Source organism: Mobula hypostoma, chromosome 4 (assembly GCF_963921235.1).
Source record: "Mobula hypostoma chromosome 4, sMobHyp1.1, whole genome shotgun sequence".
Lineage (NCBI taxonomy): Eukaryota > Metazoa > Chordata > Chondrichthyes > Myliobatiformes > Myliobatidae > Mobula > Mobula hypostoma.
In genome coordinates, this window is record NC_086100.1 from 3,573,499 (window position 1) to 3,592,706 (window position 19,208).

At 43.8% G+C, this 19,208-nt stretch overlaps 1 protein-coding gene across 2 annotated transcripts in view; it reads left to right on the top strand.

Annotated features, from left to right (window-relative positions):
* The window catches only part of abcf3 (ATP-binding cassette, sub-family F (GCN20), member 3), a 172,589-nt gene that overhangs the window by 106 nt on the left and 153,275 nt on the right, over positions 1 to 19,208 (top strand). The window contains exons 1-3 of one of the 2 annotated variants that reach the window (XM_063045253.1): positions 23 to 155; positions 7,151 to 7,295; positions 13,006 to 13,082. In XM_063045253.1, the coding sequence (XP_062901323.1) occupies positions 7,276 to 7,295; positions 13,006 to 13,082 (97 nt within the window). In that variant the 5' untranslated portion in view covers positions 23 to 155; positions 7,151 to 7,275. Of the gene's footprint in view, positions 1 to 22; positions 156 to 7,150; positions 7,296 to 13,005; positions 13,083 to 19,208 lie in introns of those variants that run through there. The other variant, XM_063045252.1, reaches the window with a different exon arrangement.

A 19,208-nucleotide genomic window follows, 5' to 3' on the forward strand; every position in this document is an offset into this window, starting at 1 on the left:
AGGGATACCGCCGGTGGCCGGGGATGTGACTCTTCTCCCTTCACTCAGCATCCAGCCTTCCCGCTGTCCGTCGCCGGGCACAGACAGGCCGACCGGCGGCCCACACTGGCACCGGGACACGGCTCGTCATCAGATCAGGTCCCAGCTCTTGTAAGGTGAATCCCGCCGCGTCTCCGGGCATAGAGTAAATCTGTGTGGAATTCATTGCTACGGGCCCATGCGGAGATCAAACCATTGGTGTATTTAAAGTAGAGGTTGATAGGTTCTTCATTAGAGTGTCAAAGGTTACGGGAAGAAGGAAGCAGAATGGAGTTGAGAGGGATCATAAATCAGCCTTGGTGGAATGGCAGAGCACACTCGATGAGTAGAATGGCCTAATTCTACTCCTTTGTCTTATAGTGTTATAGATAGGCTGGCCTGGACGCACTGACATCCGGAGACGGCTGGTCGTCAGGTCCCAGCGCCTGTGCAGTGAAATTAAGTTGAAGTTTATTGTCATCTGACTGTTCCACTTGGTTGTATATATGCACAATGTTGCTCTGGACCATGGTGCACCCACAAAGCAGCACACAAACCAAAAATATTACAAATGTGTGTAGTGTGTAGCACTGGTAAACAGCTCGCTGTCCTAGCGACGAGACCTTGACGGTGGCAGCGGATTCATTAGTTTCACAGCCTGAGGGAAGAGCTGTTACCCAGGCTGGCAGACCTAGTCCTGATGCTCCTGCACCTCCTTCCTGATAGTAATGGGTCAAAGAGATTGTGGGAAGGGTGGTAGGGATCCTGAACAATTCTTTGGGCTTTTTGACTGCAACCCCAGCTTTGTGCCCCCCCCCCACACTATGGTTGGGATTGTTGGAGACTTCCCACTGCTAAATCCAATGGAATGATAGGGACCAATACAGTTTGACACCTGCAGTGTTGCAGGAGTTACCAGTCAGCATTAAACTCAATGCAGAACTGCCTTAAAAACTCTAGCTCTGGATTTTTCTTGGGGTTTACTTCCAGATCCTTCCCTGTGAGTAGGTATAGTCGTAGAGATCAGAGTTTTATTTCTCCTTGGTGAGCTACCAACCATGGCTGACAAGCCCCATTTGCCCAAAGCGACTGGTTTTAAGCTGCCAGTAACCCATCTTTGCCCCTACTCCTGTCAGTAGAAATAGTTTTGCTGGGTTTGGTAGCTAAGCCAGGAGCTGGGCATGGATGGTAGTTGGCCTCACAGGTGCCAGGGTCCAAGATGTTTCTGATCGCATCCACGATATCTTAAAGTGGGAAGGTGAACAGCCAGAGGTCATGGTACATACAAGGGGTGATTGGTAAGTTCGTGGCCTAAGATAGGAGGAGATGAATTATTAACTTCAAACTTTCTACATAATCACTCAAAGAGTTGAAAATGCAAGGCTTGTTGAGAAAGTAAGGAGGCATGAGATCCTCGGGGACCTTCCTTTGTGGATCCAGAACTGGCTTGCCCACAGAAGGCAAAGAGTGGTTGTAGACGGGTCATATTCTGCATGGAGGTCGGAGACCAGTGACGTGCCTCAGGGATCTGTTCTGGGACCCCATCTCTTCGTGATTTTTTATAAATGACCTGGATGAGGAAGTGGAGGATGGGTTAGTAAATTTGCTGCTGACACAAAGGTTGGGGTTGTTGTGAATAGTGTGGAGGTTACAGCGGGACATTGACAGGATACAAAACTGGGCTGAGAAGTGGCCAATGGAGTTCAACCCAGATAAATATGAGGTAGTTCATTTTGGTAGGTCAAATATGATGGCAGAATATAGTATTAATGGCAAGACTCTTGGCAGTGTGGAGAATCAGAGGGATCTTGGGGTCCGAGTCCATAGGACACTCAAAGCTGCTGTGCAGGTTGACTGTGTGGTTAAGAAGGCAAATGGTGCATTGTCCTTCATCAACCATGGAATTGAGTTCAAGAGCCGAGAGGTAATGTTACAGTTATCTGGGACCCTGACGAGACCCCACTTGGAGTACTGTGCTTAGTTTTGGTCTCCTCACTACAGGAACGTTGTGGAAACCATAGAAAGGGTGCAGAGGAGATTTACAAGGATGTTACTAGGTTTGGGGAGCATGCCTTATGAGAATAGGTTGAGTAAACTTGGTCTTTTCTCCTTGGAGCGACAGAGGATGAGAGGTGACCTGATAGAGGTGTATAAGATGATGAGAGGCATTGAACGTGTGGATGGTCAGAGGCATTTTACCAGGACTGAAATGGTTAACATGAGAGGGCATAGTTTTAAGGTGACTGGAAGTAGGTAGAGAGGGGATGTCAGGGGTAAGTTTTTTACTCAGAGTGGTGAGTGCGTGGAATGGGCTGCCAGTGACAGTGGTGGAGCCGGATACAATACGGTCTTTTGAGAGACTCCTGTAGATGAGGCTGAGTACAGGGCTACGGTAGGAAACTTTGTCACATGGTGTAAGCAGAATTATCTGCAGCTTAATGTGAAAAAAGTCTAAGGAGCTGGTGGTAGACCTGAGGAGAGCTAAGGTACTGGTGACCCCTGTTTCCGTCCAGGGGTCAGGGTGGACATGGTGGAGGATTACAAATACCTGGGGATATGAATTGACAATAAACTGGACTGGTCAAAGAACACTGAGGCTGTCTACAAGAAGGGTCAGAGCCGTCTCTATTTCGTGAGGAGACTGAGGTCCTTTAACATCTGCCGGACGTTTGCATGTTTGCTGTTGTGTGCTGGGGCAACAGACTGAGGGTAGCAGACACCAACAGAATCAACAAACTCATTCGTAAGGCCAGTGATGTTGTGGGGATGGAACTGGACTCTCTGACAGTGGTGTCTGAAAAGAGGATGCTGTCCAAGTTAGTCATAGTCAGAGTCATACTTTATTGATCCCGGGGGAAATTGGTTTTCGTTACAGTTGCACCATAAATAATAAATAGTCATAGAACCATGAATAGTTAAATAGTAATATGTAAATTATGCCAATAAATTATGAAATAAGTCCAGGACCAGCCTATCGGCACAGGGTGTCTAACCATCCAAGGGAGGAGTTGCAAAGTTTGATGGCCACAGGCAGGAATGACTTCCTATGACGCTCTATGCTGCATCTCGGTGGAATGAGTCTCTGGCTGAATGTACTCCTGTGCCCACCCAGTACATTATGTAGTGGATGGGAGACATTGACCAAGATGGCATGCAACTTAGACAGCATCCTCTTTTCAGACACCACTGTCAGAGAGTCCAGTTCCATCCCCACAACATCACTGGCCTTATGAATAAGTTTGTTGATTCTGTTGGTGTCTGCTACCCTCAGCCTGCTGCCCCAGCACACAGCAGCAAACATGATAGCACCGGCCACCACAGACTCGTAGAACATCCTTAGCATCGTCCAGCAGATGTTAAAGGACCTCAGTCTCCTCAGGAAGTAGAGACGGCTCTGACCCTTCTTGTAGACAGCCTCAGTGTTCTTTGACCAGTCCAGTTTATTGCCAATTCGTATCCCCAGGTATCTGTAATCTTCCACCATGTCCACACTGACCCCCTGGATGGAAACAGGGGTCACCGATAGTTGCATGCCATCTTGGACAATGTCTCCCATCCACTACATAATGTACTGGTTGGGCACAGGAGTACATTCAGCCAGAGACTCATTCCACCGAGATGCAACACAGAGTGTCATAGGAAGTCATTCCTGCTTGTGGCCATCAAACTTTACAACTCCTCCCTTGGAGGGTCAGACACCCTGAGCCAATAGGCTGGTCCTGGACTTATTGCCTGGCATAATTTACATATTACTATTTAACTGTTTATGGTTTTATTACTATTTATTATTGTGCAACTGTAACGAAAACCAATTTCCCCCAGGATCAATAAAATATGATTATGACTATGACTATGTATAGGTACATAGAGTTTAGAAAAATAGACGGCTATGGGTAGCCCTAGATAATTTCTAATGTCAGTACACGTTCGGCACAGGATTGTGGGCTGAAGGGTCTGATTGTGCTGTAGGTTTTCTATGTTTCTCTGTAAAATGGGTTAATATTCAACTAAATATTCAATAGCTTTGGCAATTGCCCTCCTGTCCACACCCCCGCCCCCCCTTCAGCACCCCAGTGCCCAGGAACCCAATGTTTTCTCAGCACCAATGCCTCCCCTCCTCCAGTTCAACACTTGGATGAACAACACAGGCTACCGCTTCCTCTGCATCTACCATACACACCTCCACTACCAACTGTGATTGTCCCAATCTTCACCTCCTCCACCCCTACCTTTCACCAACTCCCAGTCATCATGGACTCACCTTCTCTACTGAGCAAGTGAGAAGGGCTCTGGGGAAACTCAGGCCTGGCAAAGAATTGGGACCTGATGATGTGAGCCCTAAGGTCCTGAAAGAGTGCACTGAACAGTTGTGAGGAGCTCTCCAGTGCATTTTCAGTCTGACTCTCAGCCTGGAAAGGGTCTTGACTGTGTGGAAAACATCATGTGTGGGGTCCCAGTACCCAAGAAGGGTTGACTGAAAGCCTTGAATTACTACCGTCCAGTGGCCCTGACCTCACACATCATGAAGCCCCTCGAGAGGCTGGTCCTGGCTCACCTCCGACCCCTGGTCAGATCTGCCCTCGATCCCCTGCAGTTTGTCTAGCAGGAGCACATTGGAGTCGACGATGCTGTCATCTGCCTGCTGAACCGAGCCTACTCCTATTTGGCTAAACAGGGCAGCACTGTGTAGACCATGTTTTTTGATGTTTCTAGTGCCCTCAATGCCACACAGCCCTCATTGCTGGGGGGAAAGCTCCATTCACTGTAGGTTGGCATTTCCATTGTATCCTGGATAACGGACTACCTGACTGGCAGACTGCAGTTTGTGCAGCAGAGCTGTGTGTCAGACATGGTTATGAGCAGTACTGGGGCCCCACAGGGAATGATATTATGTCCCTTCCTGTTTACCCTGTATACCTTGGATTTTAGATACAACACTGAGTCATGTCCTCCGAAGAAATTCTCTGATGAATCAGCAATTGTTGGGTTTATAAAGTGAGGATGGGTGGAGGAATACAGGGCCCTGGTGGAGCTCTTTGTTGATTGGTGCAAGCTGAATCATCTGTAGCTCAACATCAGTCAGACAAAGGAGATGGTGATGGACTTTAGGAAGAAGCCTGCTCTGCTCCCTGTTACTATTGGTGGTGAGGACCTACAAGTACCTGGGGGGCGCACCTGGATGACAGACTTGAGTAGAGGCTGTGTATAAGAAGGGTTGCATCCACTTCCTGAGGAAACTGAGGACCTTTGAAGTATGCAGGCCTCTCCTTCACATATTCTATCAGCCAGTTGTCTCCTGTACAATGTTCTATGTGGTGGTGTGCTAGAGCAATGGCATCAACATGGGTGATGCCAGCAGGCTCAATAAACTGATTAAATCGGCTGACTCTGTTATAGGAGTCAAACTGGACACACTGGGACTGTGGTAGAACAAAGGACCCTATGGAAAATCCTGGCAATTCTGGGTGATGTTTCTCACCCTCTGCATGCCACCTTGGCTGAAGAGAGGAGCACTTTCAGTGATAGACGAAGACAACTGTGCTGCTCCAGAGAGTGCTCCATGAGGCCATTCTTGCCCTCAGACGTTAGGCTCTATAATGAGTCAACCTGTAGCCAGGGAAGTGATGGTCCCCTCCTGTTAGACTGTTATTAATCTCTGTTTACCACACCCTGCTATTGCAGACACCCTGTGAATCCTACCATCACTTCTTCACGGTGTGAATGTGCACCCATTACTGTATGATATTACGGTAATTCTTGCACTACCATTTTATCAGTGTGAATTTGTAAAACTTGTAATCTTTGACTTGTAAATCTTGTACATCCTATTTTTAAGGTAACTTGTGTTTTATTTTTTATTGTATATCTGTGCTACTGAGACACTAATTTCCTTTGGGAACAATGAAGTATCTCTATCTAACATTGGTTTTCAGCTTGAGTACATTTCCTGCAGTGATAAGACATAGGAGCAGAATTAGTCATTCGATCAATACTGATTTACTATCCCTTTCAATCCCATTCCCCTACCTTTAGCCAGTGACCTTTGATGCCCTGACTAATCAAGAACCTATCAAACTCCACTTTAAGTATATTCAATGACTTGGCCTCTGTGTCAATTAATTCCATAAGTTCATCAACCTTTGGCTAAAGAAATTCCTCCTCATCTCTGTTCTAAATGGATGTCCCTCTATTCAGAGGCTGTGCCCTCTGGTCCTAGGTGCCACCACTATAGGAAGCATCCTCTCCACATCCACTGTTATCTAGGTCTTTCAGTATTTGAAACGTTTCAATGAGATCCCCCTAATTTTTCTAAACTCCTGGAAGTAGAGGCCTGGAACCATCAAATGCTCCTCATACATTAACCCTTTCATTCCTGGGATCATTCTCGTAAACCTCCTCTGGACCTTTTCCAATTTTCTTGGATAAGGTGCTCAAACTGCTCACAATACTCCAAGTGAGGTCTGGCAAATGCCCACAAGTGTATCCATGCCAACATAGCGTGGCCACAACTTACTAACCCTAAGCTGTACGCCTTTGGGATGTGGGTGGAAACCCACAAGGTCACGGGGTGAACGTACGAACTCCTTATAGACAGCGGTGGGAAATGAACTCTGATCGTTGGTCCCTGTGTTCCCAGATCTCTTTGTTCTAGCACACTCTTCAGTGCCCTACCATTTACCATCTACGCTGATTGATCCTACCAAATTGCAAACCTCGCAATTGTCTGCATTTAAATTTATTTATTTTATTTAGAGATATAGTGTGGAACAGGCCGTTCAAACCATGCTAACCCAGCAACCTCAACAATCCTGATTTAATCCTAACCTAATCATGAGACAATTTGTAAGGACCAATTATCCTACTATGCGGTAGGTCTTTGGACTGTGGGAGGAAACCAGAGCACCTGGGAAAACCCACACATTCCACAGGGAGGATGTACAGTTACTCTTTACAGAGGGTGTCGGGATTGTAATTCGAACTCCAGTGCCCCGAGCTGTAATAGCGTTGCGTTAACCGCTACACTACCGTTAGTGCCCCAGCTTTTTATGGTTTATTTTGTCTGTGTGTTGCAGTTTACCTGGTTTGCATTGTGGAATCAGTCCAATTGAGGGCAATGCCTTGTTTTCCTCAGGCGTGCTAGACAGCAGTGCTGCTGATTTTGAATCTGTGGATGAGATTTTTGAGGCCATTGGAGATGTTCTTCAGGAAGTCTCGGCCTCAAAAAATGAAGATGATGTGCGTGAGATCTGTCAGAAAATGTTCAATACGCTTAAACTGTGAGTAAATGTTTTCATTCTTGTTTTTGTTGATGTTTTGTTTACTGTTTATCTTTTTAAATTACACGGTAAAATCAACGAAAAACCGCTCACAACAGAAACAGGCAAATGACTAATATGCAAAAGAGAACAAACTGCGCAAATACCGAAAGAAAAGAAAATGATAACAATGAATAAATAAGCAATAAATATTGAGAACTTGAGTTGTCTGAGTAGGAATATCGGGCTTGTTGGTTGTCTATCGTATCCAAACGTGGCAGGAAAACTGTGAGGGAGAGTTTTTAAAGTGGAAAAGCCATTGCTCTGGGGCAGGTCCACTCTCACGACCTAGAAAGTCCGGGTCCAGTGGTACAAGTGGTTGTTGTGAACTGGGGTCTTCCTTGGTTGCAGTGGATGTCCATGACTACTTCTGTGCCTTGTCATGCCCTTTTCTCTCCACAAAACGTTATAGAGCCACCTTCCTGGGCATTGGATCTTACTGTGGATCTCCTCTGTCCAGTCCGACTTCACATGCTGGGACAGACATGTTCCTATTTCACCAGTTAAGAGGCCAGCCTGCGACCCTCGCCTTTTTAAGCCTGCCTGTCGAAACAGTGTGCTGGGGTGTGGCTGCTATTGCATGCAGACAGTCAGGCAACTACAGATAAGAGCTGAGTGTCCGATAGGTCCCAAAGGTGAGTGAGCAGTCCCAGAATGGACACGACAAGTCCTTTAACCAGAGGTGCTAACCCATACACCCCAATATCAGGCTTACATACGAGCAAAGTTCAGTACCCCAGTGGATAATACAGTGTATCAAACTTGCCAAAATTGTGGAAACACAAGAAACTGCAGATGGATTTCAACCCAAAACATCAACAATTCCTTTCTCCCACAAATGCTGCTCAATGCACTGTTCTCCTAGAAGGTTGTTTGCTGTCCTGAGGCTTCCTGGAGGTCACAGTGTACCACACAAACTGATAGACCTATTTCTGACCTTAACAGAACATGTACAATAATGGCTGGCACCATAGAAAGTTTGGTGTGCAGGGCAACCCTTGAGTTAAAGTTATTAACACCCTGACATTGGAGACATGAATGGACAGGGCAGCGAAAATGACATTTGTGATGCCTGAGTATAAAAACATTGGAAAGGAATAAATGGTTGACACTTTGGGGAGAGATCATACATCAGGACCACATGATGAAGGATCATTCCCTGAAATGTCAACAGTTTATTCATTTCCATAGATGCTGCTTGACCTGTTGAGTTCCTCCAGCATTTTGTGTGTGCTGCTCAAGATTTCCAGCATCTGCAGAATCTCAAGTTTATGAAAAAAAAGGATGTTGTGTTGTACCCATACCTGACTACACTTGCGTATAGTTTGTCACCTACAGGGTGGATGTTGACAGCATTAGAAAGAGTGCAGAAGAGACTTGTCAAAAATGACATTCTTCACTTGTAAAATAGATTGGATAGGCTGGATTTATTCCCAGGAGTTTGCCCTACAGTCACCTCGGCCCATCTAGTCCGTGCCCAACTATTATTCTGACCAGTCCCATCGCCCATCACCCGCACCTGGACCACAGGGCTCCATACCCTTCCCATCCACATACTTGTCCAAACTTCTCATAGAATGTTTAAATCAAACCCACACCCACCACTTCCTGTGGCAACTCATTCCACACACTCACCACCCTCTGAGTGAAGTTCCGCATATGTTCCCCTTAAATATTTAACCTTTCACCCTAACCTATGACCTCTAGTTCTAGTCTCACCCAACCTCAGTAGAAAAAGCCTGCTTGCATTTACCCGATCTATGCTCCCCATGATTTTGCGTATCTTTTTATATTGAATCACCTCCCATTCTCCGATGCTCCAGGGAATGAAGTCCAAACCTTTTCACCCTTTCCCGATAACTCAGGTCCTTAAGTCCTGGCACCATTCTTCCAAACTTCCTCTGTACTCATTTAGTTTTATTTACATCTTTCCTGTACATAACTGACCAAAACTGCACACAGTACCCCAAATTAAGTCTCACCAATGTCTTATAGAACTCCAACATAACACCTCATCTGCTGTACTCAATACTTCAATTTATAAAGGCCAATGCACCAAAACCTTTCTTTATGCTGCATTCACTGAGTTATCCACCAGTATTCCCCATCACTTTGTTCTACCACACTCCTTAGTGCCCTACCTTTCACCGTGCAAGTCCTACATTTGCCAGGGGTGGTAGTAGAGACACATACGTTAGAGACATTGAAGAATCTCTCAGATAAGCATATGGATGTTAGAAAAATCGAGGGCTGGTTTGAGTATGTTGAAAGGTAAACACAACATTGTGGGCTGAGGGCCTCTGCTGTAACATTCTAGGAACATCATCCTCTTTACTTTAGTGTCTGCCATTTTCACCCTGTTCTGTCTCGGTCTTCAGTAATTTTTATATACTTCTGTAGCACCATTGCTCAATTTCTGGCACCCAGAGGAAACAACCCAAGTGTGTCGAACCTCTCCTTAAGCTAATACGCTTCAAATTTGGCAACATACTGGTGGTCCAAGATGGTGCTGGCAAGACATGGCGACATTTTGTGGGCAGATAACCAAACTACTAACTATTCTACCAAATATACTTTCTCTGCACTGCAATCACTGCAGTTTGCAGCCTGTAATTTCCTTTTTGGATGTGTGCTTTTGAACCGTCTCTGCAACCTGGTATTTTTGCGGTGTCTGAAAGGGTTCGGTGAACTGGACTCTCGAGAATGCAGTAACGGCTGCAGTGGCCATGGATGGAGTGTACTTTGGGCCATACTGAAGTGGTGGGGCCCGGGTCTGACGATGAAAAATCAGCTGATGTTTAGTTGATTCAAGCACCGAGCCAGATTATAAAGATTAAGGCATTGAGGCCTGGGATGAACCTCAGTAGCTCTGTGGCTGTGGGCACTCTTTCAGAGACCGTGTGGTTCATGTTCTGTATTTTTTTAATTGCTTTTTTATTGTTTGCACAATTTGTTTTTTTGCACATTGGATGTTTGATAGTCTGTGTAGTGTGCATTTTCTTGTAGATTCTATTGTGTTTCTTTGTTTTGTGGCTGCTTGCCTGTTTGATAATAAATGTACTTTGACTTTCACTGTGAACCTCCTCGGTTCCCTTGCCCAAGCCTCCACATTTTTCCTATAGTGTGGTGATTATGATGTGGCAACCTGAAAAGCAAGAAAATGTAAATGGCTGAATCCCAGCTGATCAACAAGAGAGGTCAATGAAAGCCTTAAAGGCTCATGGCTCCTTTTACAGGTGACTGACAAAGGGCCCCCACTAATAAATATCTTTCGTAACATGATGTAAACAGATCATATTCTGGATGGAGGTCGGTTACCAGTGGGGTGCCTCAGGGATCTGTTCTGGGACCCTTACTCAACGTGATTTTTATATAAATGACCTGGATGAGGAAGTGGAGGGATAGATTAGTAAGTTTTCTGATGACACAAAGATTGGAGGTGTTGTGGATAGTGTGGAGGCTGTCAGAGGTTACAGCAGGGCATTGATAGGATGCAAAACTGGGCTGAGAAGTGGCAGATGGAGTTCAACCCAGATAAGTGTGAAGTGGTTCATTTTGGTAGGTCAAATATGATGGCAGAATATAGTATTAATGGTAAGACTCTTGGCAGTGTGGAGAATCAGAGGGATCTTGGGGTCCGAGTCCATAGGACACTCAAAGCAGCTGTGCAGGTTGACTCTGTGGTTAAGAAGGTGTACGGTGTATTGGCCTTCATCAGTCGTGGAATTGAATTCCAGAGCCGAGAGGTAATGTTGCAGCTATAGAGGACCCTGGTCAGACCCCACTTGGAGTACTGTGCTCAGTTCTGGTCGATCACTACAGGAAGGATGTGGAAACCATAGAAAGGGTGCTGAGGAGATTTACAAGGATGTTGTCTGGATTGGGGAGCATGCCTAATGAAAACAGGTTGAGTGAACTCGGCCTTTTCTCCTTGGAGCAACAGAGGATGAGAGATGACCTGATAGAGGTGTATAAGATGATGAGAGGCATTGATCGTGTGGATAGTCAGAGGCTTTTTCCCAGGGCTGAAATGGTTGCCACAAGAGGACACAGGTTTAAGGTGCTGGGGAGTAGGTACAGAGGAGATGTCAGGGGTAAGTTTTTTTACTCGGGTCAGTGCGTGGAATGGGCTGCCGGCAACGGTGGTGGAGGCAGATACGATAGGGTCTTTTAAGAGACTTTTGGATAGGTACATGGAGCTTAGTAAAACAGGGCTATAGGTAAGCCTAGTAATTTCTAAGGTAGGGACATGTTCGGCACAACTCTGGGCCGAAGGGCTTGTATTGTGCTGTAGGTTTTCTATGTTTCTATGATAGAGTTTGTGACTAATTCATAAACATTGTGGACATGCAGTGCTGGCGTTGGAATGTATGTTGAAACTTGCGGGATGCCCCCAACTCATCCTTGGGTTGTTGACACAGACAGTAAGCCCATACGAGTTAGGAATAGAATAAGGGCAATTCAGTCCATCGAGTCTGCTCTGCCATTTCATCATGGCCGATTTATTGTCCAACCCCACTCTCCTGCATTTTCCACGTAACTTTTGACCCCCTGACTAATCAAGAACCTCTAAAGAAATTCCTCCTCATCTTTGTTCTAAATGGACATTCCCTCTGTACTGAGGCTGTGCCTTCTGATCCTAAACTCAGTCACTATAGGAAACATCTTCTCCACATGCACTCTGTCTGCACCTTTCAGTATTCGATAAGTTTCAGTGAGATTTTCTCCCCCCCCCCCATTCTTCTAAACTCCAGGGAGTACAGGTGAGGTATTTCACTGTATGTTTCGATGTATATGTGATAAATAAATCTGAGTGTGTTGGTCCATTTAATAAACTAATGTAACATTTATACAATTATTCGGTTTTAGCAAATATTGACACCTGTTTTGGGTTTTGACTCTATTTACGTATTTTGATGCCACCTTATACTCTTGAAAATTACTTAGTTTCATTTCTGGCTCCTTGTCAAATATGAAGGAATTTAAAGTGGGGGGTTATATGGGAGGCAGGGTTTGAGGGTCGGCACAACATTGTGGGCCAAAGGGCTGTAATGTGCTGTACTATTCTATGTTCTATGTTATGTTCTATGTTGTCAGAGTTTAAAATTGTTGGATTCTTATGTTTTAATCTAAAGTTCTTTGAGAAGTCAGGAAAGAGGCACAAAACTTGTTGCTTCACAATTATTAATCGTTAATAGGACAAAGAAAATCTAAAACAGACAGTAATAGGAGCAGAGGCTAGTAGTGGAAGGGAGAGAGGAAGCAAAGGTGGCAGAGCTGTGTGGTCAGCTCTTTTTATACCCATAGATACTCTAAGAAACAGTCCATTCAAATTTGTAGATAAGAGTTAATTAGTCAGATGCCCCTTGAAAAGCTCTGGAAGCACCAGAAAAGCTTCCAGAGCTTTCCAGAATCATACAAACTGAACAACTGCTTATACATACTGTGACCACTAGGAAACATACTAAACAGTTGCATTATACAAGTAGTTATACTAGCAGGCCTAAATTGTTAAGCTACAAAGAAAATAACAATTAAACAGTTCAACAAAAAAATATAAAGTTCTTCATTATTTTCAAATTTCTCATACCGTGTGAGTAGTTTCGTCTGTAAATGAATGTTTCTAAGAGCCAGCTAGGCTAGTGTAATCCTTTGTGTTTTTACTTTCCAGAAACACATCCAACTCCTCAAAATCAAATGTATTGCTGAAAGCACCAATACAGCTCTCAAAAGTAGCCAGCAACTCGGGTGAGTAATACTCTCAGTACTCTTATATTAAATGCAGAGTTTTTATTTTATGACTTTCTCATAGCCAATTCTGTCACCTTTTATTTTCCTCACTTTCTTTTGAAAGTAGCATTTTATTTTTCACTGTAAACCCTCATCATTTAGACAATAGACATAGACATACTTTATTGATCCCGAGGGAAATTGAGTTTCATTACAGCTGCACCAACCAAGAATAGAACATAAATATAGAAATACAAAAACCACAAACAATCAAACAACAATGTGCAAACTATGCTAGATGGAAATAAGTCCAGGACCAGCCTATTGGCTCAGGGTGTCTGACCCTCCACGGGAGGAGCTGCAAAGTTCGATGGCGACAGGCAGGAACAACCTCCCGTGACGCCCAGTGTTGTATCTCGGTGGAATATGGCCGGAGTCCAACAGCAAAGAGTTCAACATCCGGTCTACAAACACATTCCTTGATCGTAATATGACCAGGATTGCACCATCCGTTGTTAACCAGAACAGCAAGCTCCCAACTCCTTTATGCTTACTGCTCTCAGTGCACTTCCGGTCAGCCCGAATGGTCTGGAAGCCATCCATGGAAAAGTTTTGTCGGGTATGACCACGTGCAATCCAAGTGGAGAACTCACCTTCTCCATAAGTCTCTGTTGTCTCGACCTGGTCCTCTTTCCTCACCTTTTTGATCCCCCTCTGCATCCTCTGTGTGTTTTCCTCCAGATTTCAGCAGGGGTGTCCACCGCTCTGTTCGCTAAACCGGCCGGCATAAGCGCAATCAGCTGGTCCCTGGAATAAACAATGCGGCCATCCTGCTGCCTCGCTAATGAGACATGTCTGAATGTAACTATTTCCAGCACTAAAAGCCCAAATAAAACTCTCTCCACCAGCACGTTAGAGAGGGTGCAGCTTCAACGTGTTACCGTGAAAAAAAATACAACAAATAACGTAAGTTAAAAAAGTAAGAAGAAAGATGTAAGAAAACTAGTTGGAATGGCTGTAACAGGCTGCATGCACTACCGGCGCATGTGCACATTTCTGAGTGATATCTCATAGATGAAAGTTCTTTCTATGTAATGCCACCTTCTGAGGATGCCAGAGGTAGTTTTGTTTTACACAGGGAGTGATGAGCGTGCAGCAAGTCTTGCCAGGGGTGATGGTAGAGGCAGATAGAGTAGGGACATTTAGGAGGCACTTCGATGGGCACATGGATGATAGAAAAATGGTGGGCTATGTGGGAGGGAAGGGTTAGATTGATATTGGAGGAGGTTGAAGGTCGGCACAACATTGAAGGCTGAAGGGGCCTGTACTGTATTGTGCAGTAGTAACATATTACACAGAGACTTTTCAAATATAAAACCAAGAAAGGCAGAATTCTATCTTGGATCGTAAGAATCTCTTCCCCATGAAAGAGGTGTCTGGGTTTAGAAAACGTAGGTTTAAGGTGAGTAAGAGGCATAAAGGCGATTTGAGGAAGAATCTGGGCAGTGATTGCAATTTGGAATGCATTGCTTGCGAGGTAAGTTCAAAGTAAAATTTATTATCAAAGTGCCTGTACGTCACTATATACCACCCTGAATTCATTTTCTTGTGGGCATGCACAGTAATTCCAAGAAACAATAGAATCATTGAAAGACCGCACTCAACAGTATGGGCAAACAACCGATGTACAAAGGACAAGTAACTGCAACTACAAAAGGGAAAAAGAAATCGTTAATGGAATTTACAAGCTGCAGGTTGCAGAGAGTATAGTTCAAACGAGGTATATTTAGAAGTTTTGTAAGCAGCCTGCAACATGTCACCATGCTTAACTGGTGCCATCTTGGCTCTATAAAACCTAAAACAAAAGGCAGCCAGTCTAACCGCTTTTTTAAAAAAAAAACTTCTGGATGAGGCACCTGAGTTGACAAATCCAGGGCAAGCATTAAAAAGGGCCAAGAGAGTTGTAAAAGAGCGCCTGAAGGCTTTGTGTGTCAATGCAAGGAGCATTCATAATAAGGTGGATGAATTGAAAGTGCAGATTGCTATTAATGATTATGATATAGTTGGGATCACAGAGACATGGCTCCAGGGTGACCAAGGATGGGAGCTCAACGTTCAGGGATATTCAATATTCAGGAGGGATAGACATGAAGGAAGGGGAGGTGGGGTGGCGTTGCTGGTTAAAGAAGAGATTAACGCAATAGAAAGGAAGGACATAAGCAGGGAAGATGTGGAATCGATATGGGTAGAGCTGCGTAACACTAAGGGGCAGAAAACGCTGGTGGGAGTTGTGTACAGGCCACCTAACAGTAGTAGTGAGGTCGGAGATGGTATTCAAGAGGAAATTAGAAATGTGTGCAATAAAGGAACAGCAGTTATAATGGGTGACTTCAATCTACATGTAGATTGGGTGAACCAAATTGGTAAAGGTGCTGAGGAAGAGGATTTCTTGGAATATATGCGGGATAGTTTTTTGAACCAACATGTCGAGGAACCAACTAGAGAGCAGGCTATTCTGGACTGGGTTTTGAGCAATGAGGAAGGGTTAATTAGCAATCTTGTCGTGAGAGGCCCCTTGGGTAAGAGTGACCATAATATGGTGGAATTCTTCATTAAGATGGAGAGTGACATAGTTAATTCAGAAACAAAGGTTCTGAACTTAAAGATGGGTAACTTTGAAGGTATGAGATGTGAATTAGCTAAGATAGACTGACAAATGACACTTAAAGGATTGACGGTGGATATGCAATGGCAAGCATTTAAAGGTTGCATGGATGAACTACAACAATTGTTCATCCCAGTTTGCCAAAAGAATAAATCAAGGAAGGTAGTGCACCCGTGGCTGACAAGAGAAATTAGGGATAGTATCGATTCCAAAGAAGAAGCATATAAATTAGCCAGAGAAAGTGGCTCACCTGAGGACTGGGAGAAATTCAGAGTTCAGCAGAGGAGGACAAAGGGCTTAATTAGGAAGGGGAAAAAAGATTATGAGAGAAAACTGGCAGGGAACATAAAAACTGACTGTAAAAGCTTTTATAGGTATGTATAAAGGAAAAGACTGGTAAAGACAAATGTAGGTCCCCTACAGACAGAAACAGGTGAATTGATTATGGGGAGCAAGGACATGGCAGACCAATTGAATAATTACTTTGGTTCTGTCTTCACTAAGGAGGACATAAATAATCTTCCAAAAATAGTAGGGGACAGAGGGTCCAGTGAGATGGAGGAACTGAGCGAAATACATGTTAGTAGGGAAGTGGTGTTAGGTAAATTGAAGGGATTGAAGGCAGATAAATCCCCAGGGCCAGATGGTCTGCATCCTAGAGTGCTTAAGGAAGTAGCCCAAGATATAGTGGATGCATTAGTGATAATTTTTCAAAACTCGTTAGATTCTGGACTAGTTCCTGAGGATTGGAGGGTGGCTAATGTAATCCCACTTTTTAAAAAAGGAGGGAGAGAGAAACCAGGGAATTATAGACCGGTTAGCCTAATGTCGGTGGTGGGGAAACTGCTGGAGTCAGTTATGAAAGATGTGATAACAGCACATTTGGAAAGCGGTGAGATCATCGGACAAAGTCAGCATGGATTTGTGAAAGGAAAATCATGTCTGACGAATCTCATAGAATTTTTTGAGGATGTAACTAGTAGAGTGGATAGGGGAGAACCAGTGGATGTGGTATATTTGGATTTTTAAAAGGCTTTTGACAAGGTCCCACCCAGGAGATTAGTGTGCAAACTTAAAGCACACGGTATTTGGGGTAAGGTATTGATGTGGTTGGAGAATTGGTTAGCAGACAGGAAGCAAAGAGTGGGAATAAACGGGACCTTTTCAGAATGGCAGGCAGTGACAAGTGGGGTACCGCAAGGCTCAGTGCTGGGACCCCAGTTGTTTACAATATATATTAATGACTTGGATGAGGGAATTAAATGCAGCATCTCCAAGTTTGCGGATGACACGAAGCTGGGTGGCAGTGTTAGCTGTGAGGAGGATGCTAAGAGGATGCAGAGTGACTTGGATAGGTTGGGTGAGTGGGCAAATTCATGGCAGATGCGGAGACTTCCGGTAGCGCTCATGGAGTGAAGTCGCGTTCTTGACTCGCTCCATTACCTCTGAGTTTTTTTCTCTATGGTCAGCTATACTTTAATTAACCATTAAGGCATCAATTTTTACAATACTTTGAATTAAACTGAATTCTCTGACAATTGGATGATACTTAGATCTGCTATGTCTAAGAACGGGAAAGACGGCAAGGATGGTAAACCTCCGGTTAAACCGAAAGCTACGGATCTCCCTCCGACTGAATCACCGGTGACTTTGAAAGCGATATCGGAGTTAATTCAGAGGGAAATTTCAACCTCTGTTAGGGAGATGATTCGTACGGAAATTGCAGGCTTTGTTAAAGACCTGATTCATACGGAAATCTCAACTAATTTCCAGAAAATTGCCGATTTAATTGATAAGATGCAAACATGTATTGCGGAACATCAGTCGGCTATATCTGATCTTCAAAAATCCGCGCAACAAAGTGAGCTTAAGATGGGGAAAATCGAAGAAACAATTAATGTAATGAAGAAGAAACTTGACTTTTTGACTTTTAAAAACTCTGACTTGGAATCTAGAATGCGACGGCAGAATTTACGAATGATTGGCGTGAGGGAAGCCGTTGAAGCTAACAACCCCATGAAATATTTCTCCCAACTTTTAAAAGATGCATTCCCTACTGTATTTCCTGACCAACCACCGCTACTGGATCGTGTTCACAGAATCCCATCATACTCGTCTAGGTCAGATAGACCTAGGCATGTTATCTTACGTTTTCATTACTTTCAAGACAAGGAGAGACTGTTTCGATTCGCTCGATCTAAAGGTTTCATTGATTTTTCGGATCTTAAGTTCCGATTCGTGGAAGATTTCAGTAAACCAATCTGGGACCAACGGGTCCGTTACAGATCCGTGATGTCGGAATTCTATAAGATGGATTTAAGACCAGCGCTGCTGTACCCTGCACGTCTAAGGATTCGCATGTTAGATGGAGCCCTTCGTTTTTTTGATTCTCCATCGGAAGCCCAGAGTTATCTGGATCAACTTTCATCTCCAACATCTTAATTGCCTTCTTTTTAATTTTCTCCGTTGATCGGAGGCTGTGAATTGGTTGGTTTTAACTTTTCTGTGCCCTATTTGGGCAGAAAAGTTTACTTTCGATTTCTTAATATGGCTGCTAAACTTTCTTTTTAACTGCGTCATTTCTTTCTTTTCCCAGGGGATTCTGGGTGGTTACTTCCCTTTTGTCATCTTACGTATTTCCTGTGCGGCCTTAAATTTTGTAGTTTTTTTTAAATTTTATTCTGTTTTGCTTTTTATAATCACTTTATGTTAATAATCCTATTTTTTTTTTTGTTGCTGTGTCTATTCATGAGTTTGAGGTTTATTGTGGTTTTTTTTTAATATATATTTTCCGGCTTTTGTTCTGTTCTGTGTGTATTCTAATTGAGCTAACTTTTTTTTTACTTATTTTTTTACTGTTTTACAATTAGCTGATCCTTTTCATATTTATACCTTTTTTTTAGGGAGCGTATACCGGAAGTCATGGGGGTAGTTTTAGCGCTTGCTTCTTTCTGGCGGGTCTGCTTTAGATTTTGCCTTGGGGTCTTGGGCTGGGGGGTGGCGGGAGGGGCTTCACGTTTTAGTTTGTTTTTCTTTGGGCTATATACATTATTGAAGTACTGGTTGCGTCCTTTTCCCCGGTATCTTTTGTATGTTCTGTTTCCTCTCCGGGTTTGTGGGTCGCGCCTATTGTCAATCCTCCTTGTTGTGGGTTGACTTTAGGATTTATGGAGTCTATTATTAATTTTGTCTCCTGGAATACTAATGGTCTTAATCATCCTATTAAAAGAAAAAAAGTTTTTAAAGTGTTCCGGAGACTTAAAGCACAAATTTTATTTTTACAAGAGACCCATGTACGGAGGGGGGACAGACTACGTTTTTTCAAATTCTGGAAGGGACAACAATTTCATTCGAACTCCAATGCTAAGATTCGAGGCGTCTCTATTTTTATAGATTCCTCAGTTACTTTTATACAACAGGATATTATTTCTGATCCGAATGGTAGATTTTTATTGGTTAGTGGTTTACTATTTAATAAA